This window comes from Pipistrellus hanaki, assembly GCF_964339955.1.
Source record: "Pipistrellus hanaki genome assembly, chromosome: 11".
Lineage (NCBI taxonomy): Eukaryota > Metazoa > Chordata > Mammalia > Chiroptera > Vespertilionidae > Pipistrellus > Pipistrellus hanaki.
This window is the reverse complement of record NC_140513.1, coordinates 7,559,553-7,574,965: the sequence shown is the minus strand read 5'-3', so window position 1 is coordinate 7,574,965 and position 15,413 is coordinate 7,559,553. Positions and strand designations below refer to the sequence as shown.

The window sequence follows — 15,413 nt, the reverse complement described above, 5'->3', positions numbered from 1 at the left end:
AGGATGTGTGACTGATGGCTTAAGCCCGCTCCTGAGCAGGCCTAAGCTGCAGTCTGGCCTCCCTCTGTGGGAGGTGACCAGGTGGACCTATCAGGGGACAGCGCTGGCTGGCGAGCAGCTGGCCCTGCCCCCGGATTGCCGTCCCCTCCCTTGCACCAGCCGCCTGCTTGTCAGCCCCGCCTCCCACTGACCAGTCGTTCCGCCATTCAGTTGATTTGCATAGTATGCTTTTATTATATAGGATTCCCAGGCCATACAACATTATCAACTTAAAAATTAGCTAGCTGTATTTGGTCAAAACATTTAATTAACTCACCCCAAATGCCTTGGCAGGACCAGACCAAATGATTTTGAGGGCTTCATACTTGTGGGCTGGACGCTCCCCACCCATGATGTAGAATATAAGAGATTTGAGGGCTGGAACTTGGTGTGTTCATTGCTGAGTCTTTAAGCACCTAGAACTGAGTCTGGCATAGTAGGATCTTGGTAAATGCTTATTTAAAGTTGATTTAAACTACTTCTCTGCTTTAAATTCCTTATCTGTCAAGCTGGGGATAATACCATGCACACTTAACCAAGAAAATATAAAGGGCAAGAAGTAAGGGTTCAATAGATATTGGTTTTTTTCCTTTACATACTTCTTTTAGGTAACACTCATCAAATGAGGATAAAACTATTTAACTCGGGATAAAACTTCCCTTTCAAAGAATAGATAAGGACCGTTTAAGCTGGCCACTGACTTGCTCAGACCACTCTCAAAACCTACAGACCATTTTTAATGTTGTGAAAATGAGAGTATGAATGTATCACAGTAGGAACTTGGGTGAAGAAAGCTTTAAGCAAATGGCGTGTGAATAATGCCGGTGAATTGCGATGTATTAATATGAGCACAGGGCGAGTAGAGATCTGCCAGGTGGCATCACTTAACAGGGAACAGCAAACCAAACATAAATAGGCTCCAGTAAAAGGCTTCCCCCCAATCAGGCCACACCTCCCTGGGCTGTGACTGTTGGTGACTTGGGCATTCACTGACAAAAGGGAAGCTGCCTCCCAGAGAACAAGGACTTAAAGCCTGCCATCTCATTGGCTTTTAAAAATAATTTTGTGAGGGTGGCATTCTTATCCCCATATAACAAATGAAAAGCCTGTGGTTCAGAGAGGAAGTGATTTCCAACGCTCCCCATCTCTTAAGAAGCAGCTCTCCTGGAATTCCAGTTTCCGTAGCCTGCAGTGAATGGGTGACTACAACACACGTGGAGTGCCTCCCGACACCTGAATACTCCATTGCACATTTACAAGCTTCCCCGATTCCAACGCCCCCAGGAAGTGAATATATTAAGATAAGAAATTAGACACATGCTAGATAGTAATTGCTACCTAATAAAACTTTGCCAATTCACTGAAGTTCGAAGCAGTCAATCAACGTCTGTGGATTTCTAACACTCCTGGTAGCTCCAGGCTAAGCCCAAAAAGTTTTAAATACCTTGCTCTTGTTTCATTATAAAACAGGAACCAGCCAAGTATATGTCAAGGGAGCCCTGTGAAGGCATCATTTAAGTAGAGATTTTCTTTCCTATTTTACAATTGAGGAGCTGAGGTTCAGAAAGGTACAGTGACTTGCCTGGAGTCACACAGTTGAGAAGAGGCAGAGTCCAGATTAGCACCAGTTTTAGCGATACACCAAGGAGCTTTTAGCTTTACATGTTGTTTGTTACTGACCTGCGTTTATGTGTGTCATGGAAGAGCCTTAATATCTGTGATTGGTTCCGAGCTTGTCTGATCTTAGACCCAACCTGCTCTGTTCTGGAGAGAAGTTCCCTGGGCTCTCAGGTCAGCTGGCTTCCTGCTTGCTTTGGCACATGTGAGGAGGCCCCGGTGAGAGGTGAGGAGGAAGATGGAAGGGAGAAGCTGAGTGTGTCTCCTGTCTCCCTGCCTGGGGTATTGTCCTCATTCTCCTCCTCTTCGAGTCATGTGCCCACTGTACAGGCCCGCAGGTTCCAGCTGTGGTCAGGTGACCTAGCACTGGACCCAGGAAACCACCACTGCTGCTGCCCATCTCTGGATTCTCTCAGCTCTTCCCTCTATCAGTTGAATAACCATTTCCCTGAATTATTTTCTCTCTTGGAAACACCTGAAGGGGTTTCTGTTGTCCTCCTTATCTCCTGATTGATACACTGATCAAGCTGTTGGACCAAGGGGACCATGTGGCAGGCAGCCTGTGGTCCTGGGCTGAGACAGCTACGTGGTGGCTGGGCTCTATGTCTCAAGACCACCTGTTGGCCACAAACCTGTCTGGCCAGATAAGAAATGCTTTGGAAAAGAGACAGGCTTTTCTTTTCCAAGGTTCATAGCTTTGAGATGGGTAAAATGAACACAGTTGGTATCCTAATTCCATGGCCTTGGAGCAAGAAAAATTCATTTAGCTACTGCAGCATTTCCCAAACTGTGGGGAGGAGTAGGAGATGCATGGAATGTTAATAGGTATTCTGGGGAGAACAGGCTTTTGAAAAATGCTTTTTAAACCACGTTAGCTAGATTCTTTATAGCAAGGCTTCAATAATATGCATTTAAATATCTAAGAGAAAAGTTACAGTATGCACTATATGACAATCCCAAATTTCATGTGTGCAGAAAACATAACATCATGTGGATCTACTATATCAAGGAACATTGTTCTAGAAATGCTGTTTTCTGGAATTGGTGCTGAAACCATTTTGTGGTCTTCTAGGTCTTTCCTGGCCGGGAGCCCACCCCTTCTCCGCTTCCTCCTTGGACACACTCCTTTTCTCTCTCTGTGCCCTGGCCACAGCTCCGACAAGGTCACGTAGTTTCAACGCCCCTTGCCTGTGCACGCTCCTGGGAAAATGCTACTTTCCCACAAGGTGCCATCCCAGGTTCATCCTTCCCTGGAAGCTTCCCTGGGCCCCGGGCGGAAGTGATCCCTTCTGCCTTTGGATGTCAATGCCTGGACAGCACTATGCTCTGGCAGTTACCACATCTCGGGGCAACTCTGCTTGCTTTCCGCCTCAGCCTCGCACTGTCCTTAAGAACAGTGATGGAATCTTACTTGTCAGTGTGTGCAAGCCAGTGCCCACAGCCCAGGGGTTCTGAGGTCAGGTTTGTGGGGATACAAATATCCCAGGATTTTAAATACTTGTTTCATTTTCTGTTATCAAAGCTTGATTATAATTGACTTAAAATTTGTTAAATCAAATAAAAGTTCCATTGTTATGATAATCCCAAATAAATTAACCTTATATTACTGTAGCTATTTTTATTATGCTGACTGGGTTTTTAAAAAAATAATAACTGGGTTTTTAAAAAAATCCTAAAATCAGTTGGTCCGAAGGTTGTGGGTTATTGTTAAGCTGATTAAAAAAATCCTAAAATCAATTTAAAAACTACGCTGAAGAAAGTTCAGCGCCAGGATTAACACTGCGGTGAGAAAGTTCGCCACTAGGTGTCAGCCCAGGAAAAGAGGAGGGAGGGCTGCACGGGCAAGTGGTTTACTTTTCATCCAATTATCACCATAAATGTCAAAAACTTTAACAAAATATTAAGCAATTAAAGTGATCTATTAAAGGGATGTTTTAAAAAAGATATCTAAAATGTTGACATTTCCCCTTTGCAAAATAGTTTATAAATGGTGTTAGTTTAACCTGCATTTTTCAAGACAGGAAACATTTGCACAGATTAGAGACATTGACTCCTAAGAGGAAACCAGCTGAGTTTTCTTCTGAAATGCCCTGAAACTGCATACAATATGGACCATTGTGGCAAGTGGTCAGAGGAAAGGGCATGGTTGCTAGAATCGAACAGATGGAAGGTTCGAATCCTGGCTCTGCCACTTCTTAAAAAGTAACATAACTGTTCTTCACCTTGGTTTCCCATCAGTAAAATGGGGCTACACTACGCTCTACATAAGAGGACTATAAACACCAAATAACGGGATATATGTAGAGTCTAGCATATAATAAATGCCTCATATTATTTTCTTTTCCTTATGACTTCCAGTCTTATTGATTTATTTAACAAAGCTGTGTTTCAGCTTCCAAACAATTAAAGACATTATAACTAAGAACTATTATCAATTCAGTCACTCCACAGGTAATTATTGAGCACTTTCTATTTATCAGTTCTGCCCCCAGGATACATGAGTAATCACCACACTCCACCCCTTTCTAGAGCAAGATTCCATTGCTTTGTGAGGGGAGCACACAACTGAATGTGATGTAGCTGTATATTTCTGAGAATGTATACACACCCCATAAAAAAATCAGTGTGGATGCAAGCTCAATGGGGAGTAGAGGGAAGGAAATTTATAATTGTATCCTCTAATCATCATGAGTTCCATAATGTCCTCCATGGAACAAACCCAGCACTCACTCCACTTCTGTTCCTGCGCCTCTACTATGGCTGGAGTATAAGAAAGAATAAGGCAAAATCCTGTTAAAGAGGTTCACAGGTACAGGAAGTCATCACGTGAACATGTATTCATTGCTTGAAAATGGATCAGAAAGGTTTCCTTTTCAGAGTCTCACTGAAAAAGTAGAAGGCCCAAAGTGATATCAGTGACTTAAAACACCAGAAACAGCAACCATTTCTCTTTGCTACAGCTTCCACAAAGATACAGAATTTAAACAGCCACAACGGGATCAGCTTACTCCATTAATGTACTTGCCTGTTGTACTTTCCTAACTAGCACAGAATATTTACCGGTGATTTCACAGAGGGCGATCCTCTTCAGATCCTAACTGGCTACCATGCAGCTGCCTTTTGTGCCTTTGTTTGACATTTATACATTCACGCTTGGTGTTTGTGCCAGATTACTCTTGTGCTCTGAGATGAAGCTGTGGATGCTTTTTCAAAAACTAAGCATCGATATTGTGCAACACTGAAATGTGACCACCAGTCTTTCTGATGCATAGCATGGGAAAACACGTATCATTCATTTGTTCATCCATTCATTTAATACACGCTTAACGAGCACCTACTAATGTTTGACTATGTCAAGGATACCAAGGAGTACAAAAAATGGTTCCACCCTCTGGAATCGAAGTAGGAAAGCAGCCAGATTATTAAATGAGATTTTTAAAAACTCTTAGAATTTAAAACCAGAATTCCTTCTGGATAGTCTAAGATACACGAACTGTGTTCTATTTTTCAAGTATTTTAGAACATAGGAGAATTTAATTTTCATCATATTTAGTGATGCTCTTTGAAATCATTTTGTGGAGCTTGATCATCCTGTTTAAGTGTATTTTCTGCCAATTCTCATCTCTCACTTAAGGACCTACTTTTTATGGTTGTCTACTTCTAAAACAATGGCTCTCAGTTCAGCCATCATTCATTGTGCAGCTCCAAGGTGCCGGGACTCTCAAACTGTGTTCCTGAGCGACATCAGTGTCCCGGTGAGGTGGACAGTGGAGATTTGGTGCCAATATCAAACAATGGTCCTCTTATCCCAATAGGCAAAAATGTTTTGATGAGCTGAAACCGGTTTGGTTCAGTGGATAGAGCATCGGCATGCAGACTGAAAGGTCCCGGGTTTGATTTCGGTCAAGGGCATGTACCTTGGTTGCAGGCACATCCCCGGTGGGGGGCGTGCAAGAGGCAGCTGATCGATGACTCTCTCTCATCGATGTTTCTAACTCTCTAGTCTGTAACTCTCTCCCTTTCTCTCTGTAAAAAAATCAATAAAATATATTTTTAAAAAATGTTTTGATGAAATAGAAAAAAAAGATTCAATGATATTTTCTCTTGTGCATTTTTAAAACTGATTCTAATGCATTTCTTAATTTTAAACTCTTGGAACCTACCACCTCCTCTAGCCTGTAAGTGCTAGTGAGCAATACATGAATAAATAAATATCAAATAAATATTGAAAGGAATAATATGTGATTTCTTACAAATCTTTTTTGTATCTCTTGAGATAGAAGCCAAACTCTCACAGTAAAGGATAGGAACAAACAGGCCAGAATTTAATTGTTTTTTGAATAGTTTCAGGGAGTCTGGCGTTTGCTGACAAGTATGGCCACCACTATTCCAGGACGTGGTGGGCTCAGTCTCCTCTTCTTCCTCCTTTACCTACCTTCTTGTCTTCCAGGAATTGTCACTATCATTTAGTTGATATCAAGAAAAACATTGTGCTGAGTTTTACACATACTGTTGTTATTTTTCTCAATAGTCCTACAAGGTTGGCAATAATTCCATTTGAGGGATGCAAAATTGAGGGTTAGAGAGATCAAGTGACTTTAAGGTCATCTTCTGGTCGATGATAAGAGCCAGTATTAAAAACCAAGTGAATCCACAGACCATACTCTTTCCATCACACCTGGTGGCCTCCTTAGCCATTTAAGAGCCACAAAGCTATGGGTCCCCTAAGTCTCAGTTTTGAAAGCACCTCCCCTTACCCCTGCTTCCTTTCCAGGACATGATCTTGACTTGGGATGAATACTAACATGAAAAAAATGGTCCCTTCTCTAGCCCATTCCTGCTGTCAATGCGTCTGCTAGCTAGGCCTGTAGGTTTGGGCTTTAATTCCCTGTCTGCTTGAATAAAATAAACTAGAAAATAAGAAAGTCTTTCACAAACTTTTCCTACAGAGCTTAATAGGTAAATAGCCATGCTTCACAAACACACTACTGATCACTTAAAAACAGCATGGGCTTTGTGTGAAAAACAATTCAGTGGTTCTTCAAAAAGTTAAACATGAAATTACTGTATGGCCCAGCAATTCCACTTAGAGGTATATACCAAAAGAAGTGAAAACAGGCCCTCAAACAGATACATGTACAGGAATGTTCACAGCAGCATTATTCTCAATAGTTAAAAGGTGGAAACAGCCCACATCCAACAACAGATGAATGGATAAACAAAATGTGGTATATCCATAAGGTTAGAATATTATTCAGACTTAAAAGGGGATGAAATTCTGACCCATGCTACAGTGTGAAAGCCAGACACAAAAGGACAAATATGGTATAATTCCACTTATATGAAACATCTAAAATAGGCAAATTCATAGAGATGGAAAGTTGATTGGAGGGCTGGGGGAGGGGAAATGCTTAAGGATATAGAGCTTCTGTCATATAGGGTTGTGAATGTAATGAATGCCCCTGAATTATATCCTTAACAATGAGGAAGATGGCAAATTTTATGTTACACATCTTTTACTACAATTAAAAAGACCAAAAAGTCTGGGCTTCAGGACAGATGTAGACTCAAGTCCCAGCTTTGCCCTTCCCAGACTGTGTGGAGGCACACGCACCAGAACCTATTGTTTTAAGATTCCTCAAACCGTTTTTCCCTTTAGCACCAGATGGAGGCACAGGTAAATGAGTATGTCCCTCACGATGTCCTGGGAACCCTCTGCTGGCCTAGGTGGAGGGCAGGGAGCGCGCCCCACGAAAGGCCCTTCATTCTTTCCATTTTTTGAGCTGCTCCGAGGCCGAGTCAAAGAAAATTTGCTTCCCTCCCAGGTTGTGATGAGTTGGCACCCACAGTCAGGCTCCTGCTGGCAGACTTGTATTTCTCTACTCAGAAGGCTTCCAAATAGAAGATTTCAAAGCTTTATTCATAAAGATGTTTAGTGGAATAGTAATTATAATGCCCAGATATTGGAAATAATCTGAATGTCCAACATGAGAAAGTGGTTATAGCCATTATGGTAGCTGTACTTGATAAAACAGTCTGTAGCTATGTAAAAATGCAAATGTCATGTTAAATGAGGAGAAAAGAACTTTTAACTTAAATTTGATAGCAGCTATATAAACACTATGCAAATGAAAAATAATTAAAGAGAATATACAAAAGTTAATTGAGGTACTTTTGTTAGTTCCATGTGACTATAGCGCTATTTTAATTCTTCTAGTTTACAAATATTTTCCTATTGCTTATTATACTAAAATCACAGATAATTTTGTGTGTGTGTGTGTGTGTTTTAAATCATGAGCTCAATGATGTTACTCATTCAGGAGACAGATATACATGGTGTTTTCTGACCTGCTCCAACACAGCTTTGCCCATTCATGCTTGAAAGCCAGGCTATCAATCTGCTTTTATCTTAACTTCTCTGTCTTCCAGGGATTTTAGGTGGATAAATATGACTCAGCAGAATCATGTGCACAATCAGGGGCTGTAAGGAAGGTGATGCCAGCAGACCCACAGCTGAAGCTGGAAGCCAGGCCTCTGGGGATGAAAGGAACAAGCTGGACTGGAGGAGCTGGCTGCTGCCTGCCCAGCCTCCTTCACAGACACCCTGGCTGGCTGTCGACTGCCCCCAGCCCAGCATTCACCTCTGTGGCCAGGGGCTGTGCTCCGCGCATCCTGGGGGTGCCCAGCCAGCAGGTTGGTCCAGAGAGCTCCACACGAGCTTGTTGAATAAACAATCACAGATGTTCCATCTATACTGGCCTTCCCAGAGGCTGGCACAGAACAGGACGCATCTTAAAGTACCAACAGCCATCCGTTTTGCCTTCTGACCTAACCTTACCAGGGATCTGCAGCGGACAAACAAGGGAACATACACTTTCACAGGCACTATCTTAAGATGAATTCAGGTAGCACGAGCTATGAAATGAGAAACTGAACGGAAAAAGGAATGAAATTAGAAGACACAGTCTATTTTTGAAAGTTCTTTAAAACTAAGGCTACTGCGCTATGAAATGTCTTCAAAGAGAGGGCAGCGGGCTAGTCATATTCAGATTTCATGATGGCATAGTTTTAACCAAAGGAGAAGTAAAAGTAAGATTCTTGTTAAAATTCATTTGTTCTGCATAGGCGGGAGAAAGAGGAACTTCCAAGGCGAATTCAAGAACCACACTGCTGCCCACATCCTCCACAAGTTGCAATCTTCCACCAAGCTGAGAAAGGATCCTTGGCTTAGCAATTAAAATCATTTGTCTTTTATCCCCTTCTTGCCAAAAAGGACCCCAGCCCTAACTAGTTAATCCCTAACACACACTGCTACTCCCAGAGTTGCCTGGCAACTGCTAGGAGGCGTGTCAGAGAGCAAGAAAGGCCTAAATAAATGAGCTGCAGCCTGGCTGCGCTTGACATGGATAAAGGGGGGTTTTCCGAATGGAGCTGCCTGGCTGCTTGTGCTTCTGTCATTTAAGTGGAGATGAACAAGTTGGCTTGGCCGATATTGTTAAATATCTTGGGCTTTGCACCTTATATTCTTCGGGTGACTGAGAAATGGGTCACATGCCCTGCGATTTGCAGACACTCTCTCCTCTGCCGGCAGCAGCCACCGAAAGCCTACAGAGAGGGCAGGATGCAATGCACACACACTGAGCGAGACCCAGCGCCAGCCCCCAGCCCAGAAGCTTTCCTGTGCCTTTATGTCTTTCCATCCACTGTTCCCAAATATACTCACTGATGCCTGCACTGTGCCATGACCCATGCCCAGTGCTGGGAGCACAGAAAGAAAGAGTTATAAAAGTGGAACATGAGCAAACCAGAACAAAGACAGGTGAGAGGGTATGGTGCCGTGGTCGGCAAACTGCGGCTTGTGAGCCACATGTGGCTCTTTGGCCCCTTAAGTGTGGCTCTTCCACAAAATACCAAGGCTTGGGTGAGTCTATTTTGAAGAAGTGGTGTTAGAAGAGGTTTAAGTTTAAAAAAATTTGTCTCTCCAAAGAAATTTCAATCGTTGTACTGTTGATATTTGGCTCTGTGGACTAATGAGTTTGCCGGCCTCTGGTGTGGTGGAAAGAACCCGAGTTTTGGAGTCAGGATGGCCCAAGTCTGTCCCCTAGCTCTCCTACTTACCAAAAGTCACCCACAATCTGAGCCTCTATCTCCCATCTGTGAAATGGATAGTAAAGGGCAGTGGAGGGGAATTACTGAAACAACTGAGAGATGAACTAAGCAAGCTCTGGCCTTGGGGAAGGCTGCTGAGCAGGTAGGAGTCGTGGCTGGCACTGCACACCCTTTGAGCTCACTTCCTGACCCTCAGGAGAGTCCTTTTGGAATCATTCCCCTGGCCCTGAAGAGAGGCACCAGTGAGCACAGTTGAGTCCATCATGTTTCATGTTTAAAAACCAAATCTCTGGGATTGTGCAGTGACCTGAGTCTCAGGACTGCACCCACTGGCCCAGTGGGAAGCCACCCCCCACCCCCCATAAAGCCCTCCACTTTGGCCTGTTCTCCACTGCTGGCTGCTGCTCAGATCCGCCTGGCAATCTGCCTTAGAGGCGGCTCCCGTCCACCACCACCTGCTCTGGCCACCATCTTTCTCCCTCACCTTGTATATCAAAGGCCTTCAGTGTACTCCATCCTTTGACCCAGTCAACTCATGTCAGTGAGGCAGTGGGAAATCACAGCTGTGGGACTAACTGGCACCTCCACTGCTTAGCAAGTCACATCTCTTCTCTGAGCCTTAGTTTCTATACTGGTAAAATGGAGATGATTATTGCTGTCTCAGTCTTACTGTGAATCCGCAGTGAGAGCCGGGCACTGTAGTTAACAGAGGGATCTTTACATTCACTGGAGCAGTTAGTGTGCTTCACTCATGGCCGAGAGGCTTCCTTGTGCTACGAGGTAGGGATGCTCCCTGTTCTCCCGCCCCCTCAATACAGATGCACAACCTCTTTGTGGTGAATTCAACAACCAGGCGAATTGCAGGTTTCTCATGGTCCCTGGGTATGTTTCTTAGCCTTGACCAAACATGGGTTTATAACATGCCAACAAGTTACTCACTGGCTCAATTTTCAGAGCGTTCCGGTAGCTGCCGAAGAAAGCAGCCTGGGCCTTGAGGAAGGCCCTGGCCACACCGTCGCCAGTGGTGGTGGAGACCTTCTTTAGCCGGCTCTTCAGTGAAGAGATCTGGTGACCAAGAGAAAGGAGACAAGTTGAGGGCAGGTCTGGAGGAGGATCTCTGAGTAAGAGCTCTAGAAAATCCCTGGCTGGAATCGACTTGATACTTTGGCTGTTGGGAGAACAAAAATGCATTCAGTGGTGGGGCAGGTTTTTTACATTAAATGAATGTTGCTTTTATTATAGCATATCTAATGAAAACACAAACAAAACCATTTTTTAAGCAGTTACAATGAGCCAAGTAAGTGCTTCACATTAAATTTCTAATTTATGCCGGCACCGGTTTGGCTCAGTGGATAGAGTGTCGGCTTGCAGACTGAAAGGTCCCGGGTTCAATTCCGGACAAGGGCATGTACCTTGGTTGCGGGCACATCCCCAGTAGGGGGTGTACAAGAGGCAGCTGGTCGATGATTCTCCCTCATCGACGTTTCTAACTCTCTATCCTTCTCTCTTCCTCTCTGTGAAAAATCAATAAAATATATTTAAAAATTTTTTTTTTCTAATTTATTTCAGTAATCCTGTAAAGAATAAATTAGTGTTCCCATCTTATAAGGATGAAACAGTCTCAGAGACGGTCAATCACATGCCTGGGAACAAACCTAAGAAGTGGCTAAGTTGGAATATGAATGGCAGCCTGTTCAGCTGACCCCGAATTACACAAAGATTTTCAGTTCCAATTCCATTCCCTTTTCACATTACTAACAAATATTAGAATAAGTGATTTTTAATACTTAATATATTATCTATCTATCTGTCTATATAAAAGGCTAATACGCTAAGTATCCGATGATGTGCACTGACCACAGGGGGCAGACACTCAACACAGGAGGTGCTGAGCTGCAGCGACTTGGAAGCAGTAGTTCTTAGGTGATTAACCCCGAAACCAGAGAGGAGGGAGCCTGATTCCTCGTGGGCTTGGCCATTCCACCTTAAGCCATGAGTTATGTTCTTGCGGGGGCCGACTCTGGTTTACTGCACACCTGCATTTGTGTTCCACACCCTGTACCACAGCAACTTTGCAGAATACCCTCTCACACTCTGGGACCCCTCAGGGAATGTCAGAGAGCCAGTTTCGGCCCGATCCCCACAGGCCAGGCTGAGGGCCCCCACCTGCTGGAGAGACCTTGCTCCTTCTGCAGATGCTGAGGAGGGACCGCAGGAGGTTGGCTCTAGGGTATGTCTGGCCCATCTCACCCAGTCCCCACTGGCCACCTCTAATTAATTTCCTTTCAATGTGCACAAATCTGTGCACTGGGTCACTAGTGTACAATAAATAAATATATGTTACTAGTGGCCTGGTGTATGAAATTCATGCACATTAAAGGGGAATTAGAATTTTGGGAATATTGCTGTTTGCCCTTTCTCTATAATAGAAGTGTCAGAGATGAAAGAAAATTAGTAAAATGTATATGAAAATCTTCCTCCTGTCAGAATCTGGGGTGTGCTGTGAGACCCAGAGTCCCAGGGCCCGACACCAGGGTAAGGGGCACAGCCTCAGGTCCCCCTGCCCCAGTGCAAGAGCACAATGACCATTTGCATATTAGCTCTTTATTATTATATATAGGATCATATAGCTCACACCTGATACTCTAAAGCAGCAGACGCCAACTGGTGGTCCATAGACCACTGGTGGTATGTGAGGTCTGAAAGGTTGGCAACCGCTGCTCTAAAGGAATAGTAGCAAATTATAGATAAGCACTCACATGCTAAAATAAAATAGACAAGAAAGCCATAGCAATGGGAAAAGTAGCCAGGAATAGACTTAATACGTAAAGATAAGCCATAAGGTCTTACATAATGGCTAGAAATGAACTTTTGACTTAAGAGCCTCCTAAGTGGTCAAAGCAAAAAGGAATACATAAGGAGTAGTGAGATTCTTGGGTCCATTCATGTATTACAAATCAACTAGTTACCAAGCTGTACACAGATTTTCCCGAAAGTGAGAACTAAATGAGATTCTTCCCATGAGTTCCCAAAGTAGGAATGACCATGACGTGATGCCTGTTGCCCTCAACATCAGACAGCATCAAGCTTCCGGGTTTGTTTCTAAAATGTTCTTCATTCATCTCAGGATTGCACAACTGCTGGGCACATCATTCACACCGTGTTCCATGTGAAAGGTGTCCCTAGAATTGTGCAATGTGGTAGCCTCGAGTCATTCATTCATTCAACAAATATTCATTATTTTCTCAGAACCTAGAATCGTGTTAGGAGTTGAGGATACAATGGTAAACAAAACTAGATATAAGCTCTGCCCTCATTAAAACTTATACTCTCGTGAGGGAAACACCAATACTATGACATTGCTACTGTAATGAGCCTCTGACAGCTCACCAAGGAGGTCAAGGAAAGCTTTCTGGAGGGAGACAGGCTTGAACTGAGACCTGAAGGATCAGCTGAAGAAGTCATCTTGGCTAAGGGAGGAAGAAACAGTGTACCAGACATGAGGAATAGCATTTGCAAAGACCCTGTAGTGAGGAGTCCAGAGAACAGAAAGGGCTGTGCTTCAGTGGAGAGAATGAGGGGGAGTATGGCATAGAATGAGGTGAGAGCAGGAGTCAGAGGAGCCTGTGAGAACACCAAGGAATTTCTTCCTTTATCTTGTGAGAAATATAAAGCTAATGACTGTTTTTAAGCATGTGGGTGACATTTCATGGGTACATTTCAGGAATCAGGAGCTTAGATAAAGGACTATCTAATGGCTTAACATTATTTAAGGATAAAATTACGAATAAAATAGAAAATTAGATTCAGGTGGTCCATGAATCATCTATAAATTTTTAATATGAAGGAGTGATGATCATTTTAGGAGGCATAGATTCCATAGCTTTCCTCAGAATCCTACACAAACAAAAACTAAAACAAAAACCATTAAGAATAACTGATCTAAGATGGACAATATATACCTTTAGAAATGTTCTATGAACATTATTTCTTATTACTAAGTTTCTGATAAGGAATTTTATTAGCTTGTTAAGATAAATCTTATAGTAACAGAGCTGAGAGGCCTCTGAAGATGCAGAGGACCTTCATCTCGGCTGAAGGACAGTATTCCAGTTACTGAACTTTCAGCAAATGGACCTTTTGAAAGTCATGATCTTCAAAAAGGTTTTCCTTGTGTGAAAAATGAGCTTTTGCCCACTCATTCTCTTGAATTATCAGCAAAAATTTCCAACTCAACCAAGATAAAATGAAATTTCCCATATTGAGAAACATTCAGGGTCTGGTTGCTCCACTAAAATTGCAAATGAGATACAAGGCACTGCTACAGGTCCAGTGTCTTCCACTTCTTCCACGCTCACACCTCTCACTGGATAATTTGAGGGGTAATGATGAGACCATTGGATTTGAAAATATTCCTTTTTAAAATATATTTTTACCGATTTCAGAGAGGAAGGGAGAGGGAAAGAGAGACAGAAACATCAATGATGAGAGAGAATCATTGATCAGCTGCCTCCTGCATACTCTCCACTGGGGACTGAGCCCAAAACCCAGGCATGTGTCCTGACCAGGAATGGAACTGTGACCTCCTGGTTCATAGTTTCATGCTCAATCACTGAGCCATCATAACTGGGCTGAAATACTCTTAATGACCCATCACAAAGTGCACTAACGGAGGAATCACACTTGACGGTGGAATATAAACTTGGTTTACTTCAATGCAGTGTTCTGACCATGGAAATGGAGGGGGCTACATTTTGTTTACAGTTGTTTGTTTTTACTATAATTTTTATCTATATAACAATAAAAGTACTGATACATGAGAACTACTGTCAAAAAGAAAAAATATTATCTTATATACCTTAAAATTAATTCATTTAAAGTATACAGTTCAGTGGGTTTTTTAGTGACAAGGTTGTACAACAATCACTATTATCTAATTCCAGAACATATTCATCACCCCAAAAAGAAGACTCATTGCTAGTCACTTCTTATTCCCCACCAATCCTCCTTCCCCATCCTCGCTCAAGGTAGCTGCTAATCCACTTTCTGTCTGTATGGATTTGCCTGCCTACTCTGGACAGTTCATATAAATGCAATCTTATTTATGTATGTACAGTTATGTATGTAATCTTTTGTGAGTAGCTTTTTTTCACTAAGCATAATGCTCATTTATACTAAGAAAAGGGTAATATGCTATAGACGGGGTTGACTGAACATCTTCCAGTCATCCAGTCCTCCTCTGGACAAAGCCATGGTGGCAGGGGACGAGGCAGAGTCGGTTAGGGGCGATCAGGCCGGCAGGGGAGAGCAGTTAGGGCAATCAGGCAGGCCGGTGAGGGCAGTTAGTCAGGTTGGCAGGGGAGGGCAGTTAGGGGTGATCAGGCCAGCAGGGGATTAGTTAATACATAGTGCTGCTATGAATATTCATGTATAAGCCAAAAGGACACACGGAACACAGTACTTAGCACATGGTAGGCCATCAGTAAGTGTTTACTGCATATAGGGGAAATAATCCTGTGTTGTTGTGGGGGCAAACCATATGCTTGGACAGTCAATAGAGTGTAGGCAGGACTGACCTTCTCCTCTGATAAATCAGAAGGACAGGAGCATGCACCGAGAGGGTGGTCACCCCATCTCTGTTTGGAGGC

The 15,413-nt window shown here is 43.1% G+C and overlaps 2 protein-coding genes across 12 annotated transcripts in view; one reads left to right on the top strand and one right to left on the bottom strand.

Moving 5' to 3' along the window:
* DENND1A (DENN domain containing 1A) overlaps window positions 1–15,413 on the bottom strand; it is a 439,483-nt gene that overhangs the window by 122,910 nt on the left and 301,160 nt on the right. For all 11 annotated transcript variants that reach the window (XM_084899946.1, XM_084899951.1, XM_084899945.1 and 8 more), the window contains one exon: window positions 10,705–10,830. In XM_084899946.1, the coding sequence (XP_084756072.1) occupies window positions 10,705–10,830 (126 nt within the window). The remainder of the gene's footprint in view (window positions 1–10,704; window positions 10,831–15,413) is intronic.
* Window positions 12,819–15,413, top strand: part of LOC311630207 (uncharacterized protein) — a gene marked incomplete at both ends in the record, with an annotated part of 14,762 nt that continues 12,167 nt past the window's right edge. Inside the window, 4 exon segments of the mRNA XM_084899092.1 lie at window positions 12,819–12,859; window positions 13,844–13,980; window positions 13,983–14,178; window positions 14,406–14,571. Of these exon segments, the coding sequence (XP_084755218.1) occupies window positions 12,819–12,859; window positions 13,844–13,980; window positions 13,983–14,178; window positions 14,406–14,571 (540 nt within the window).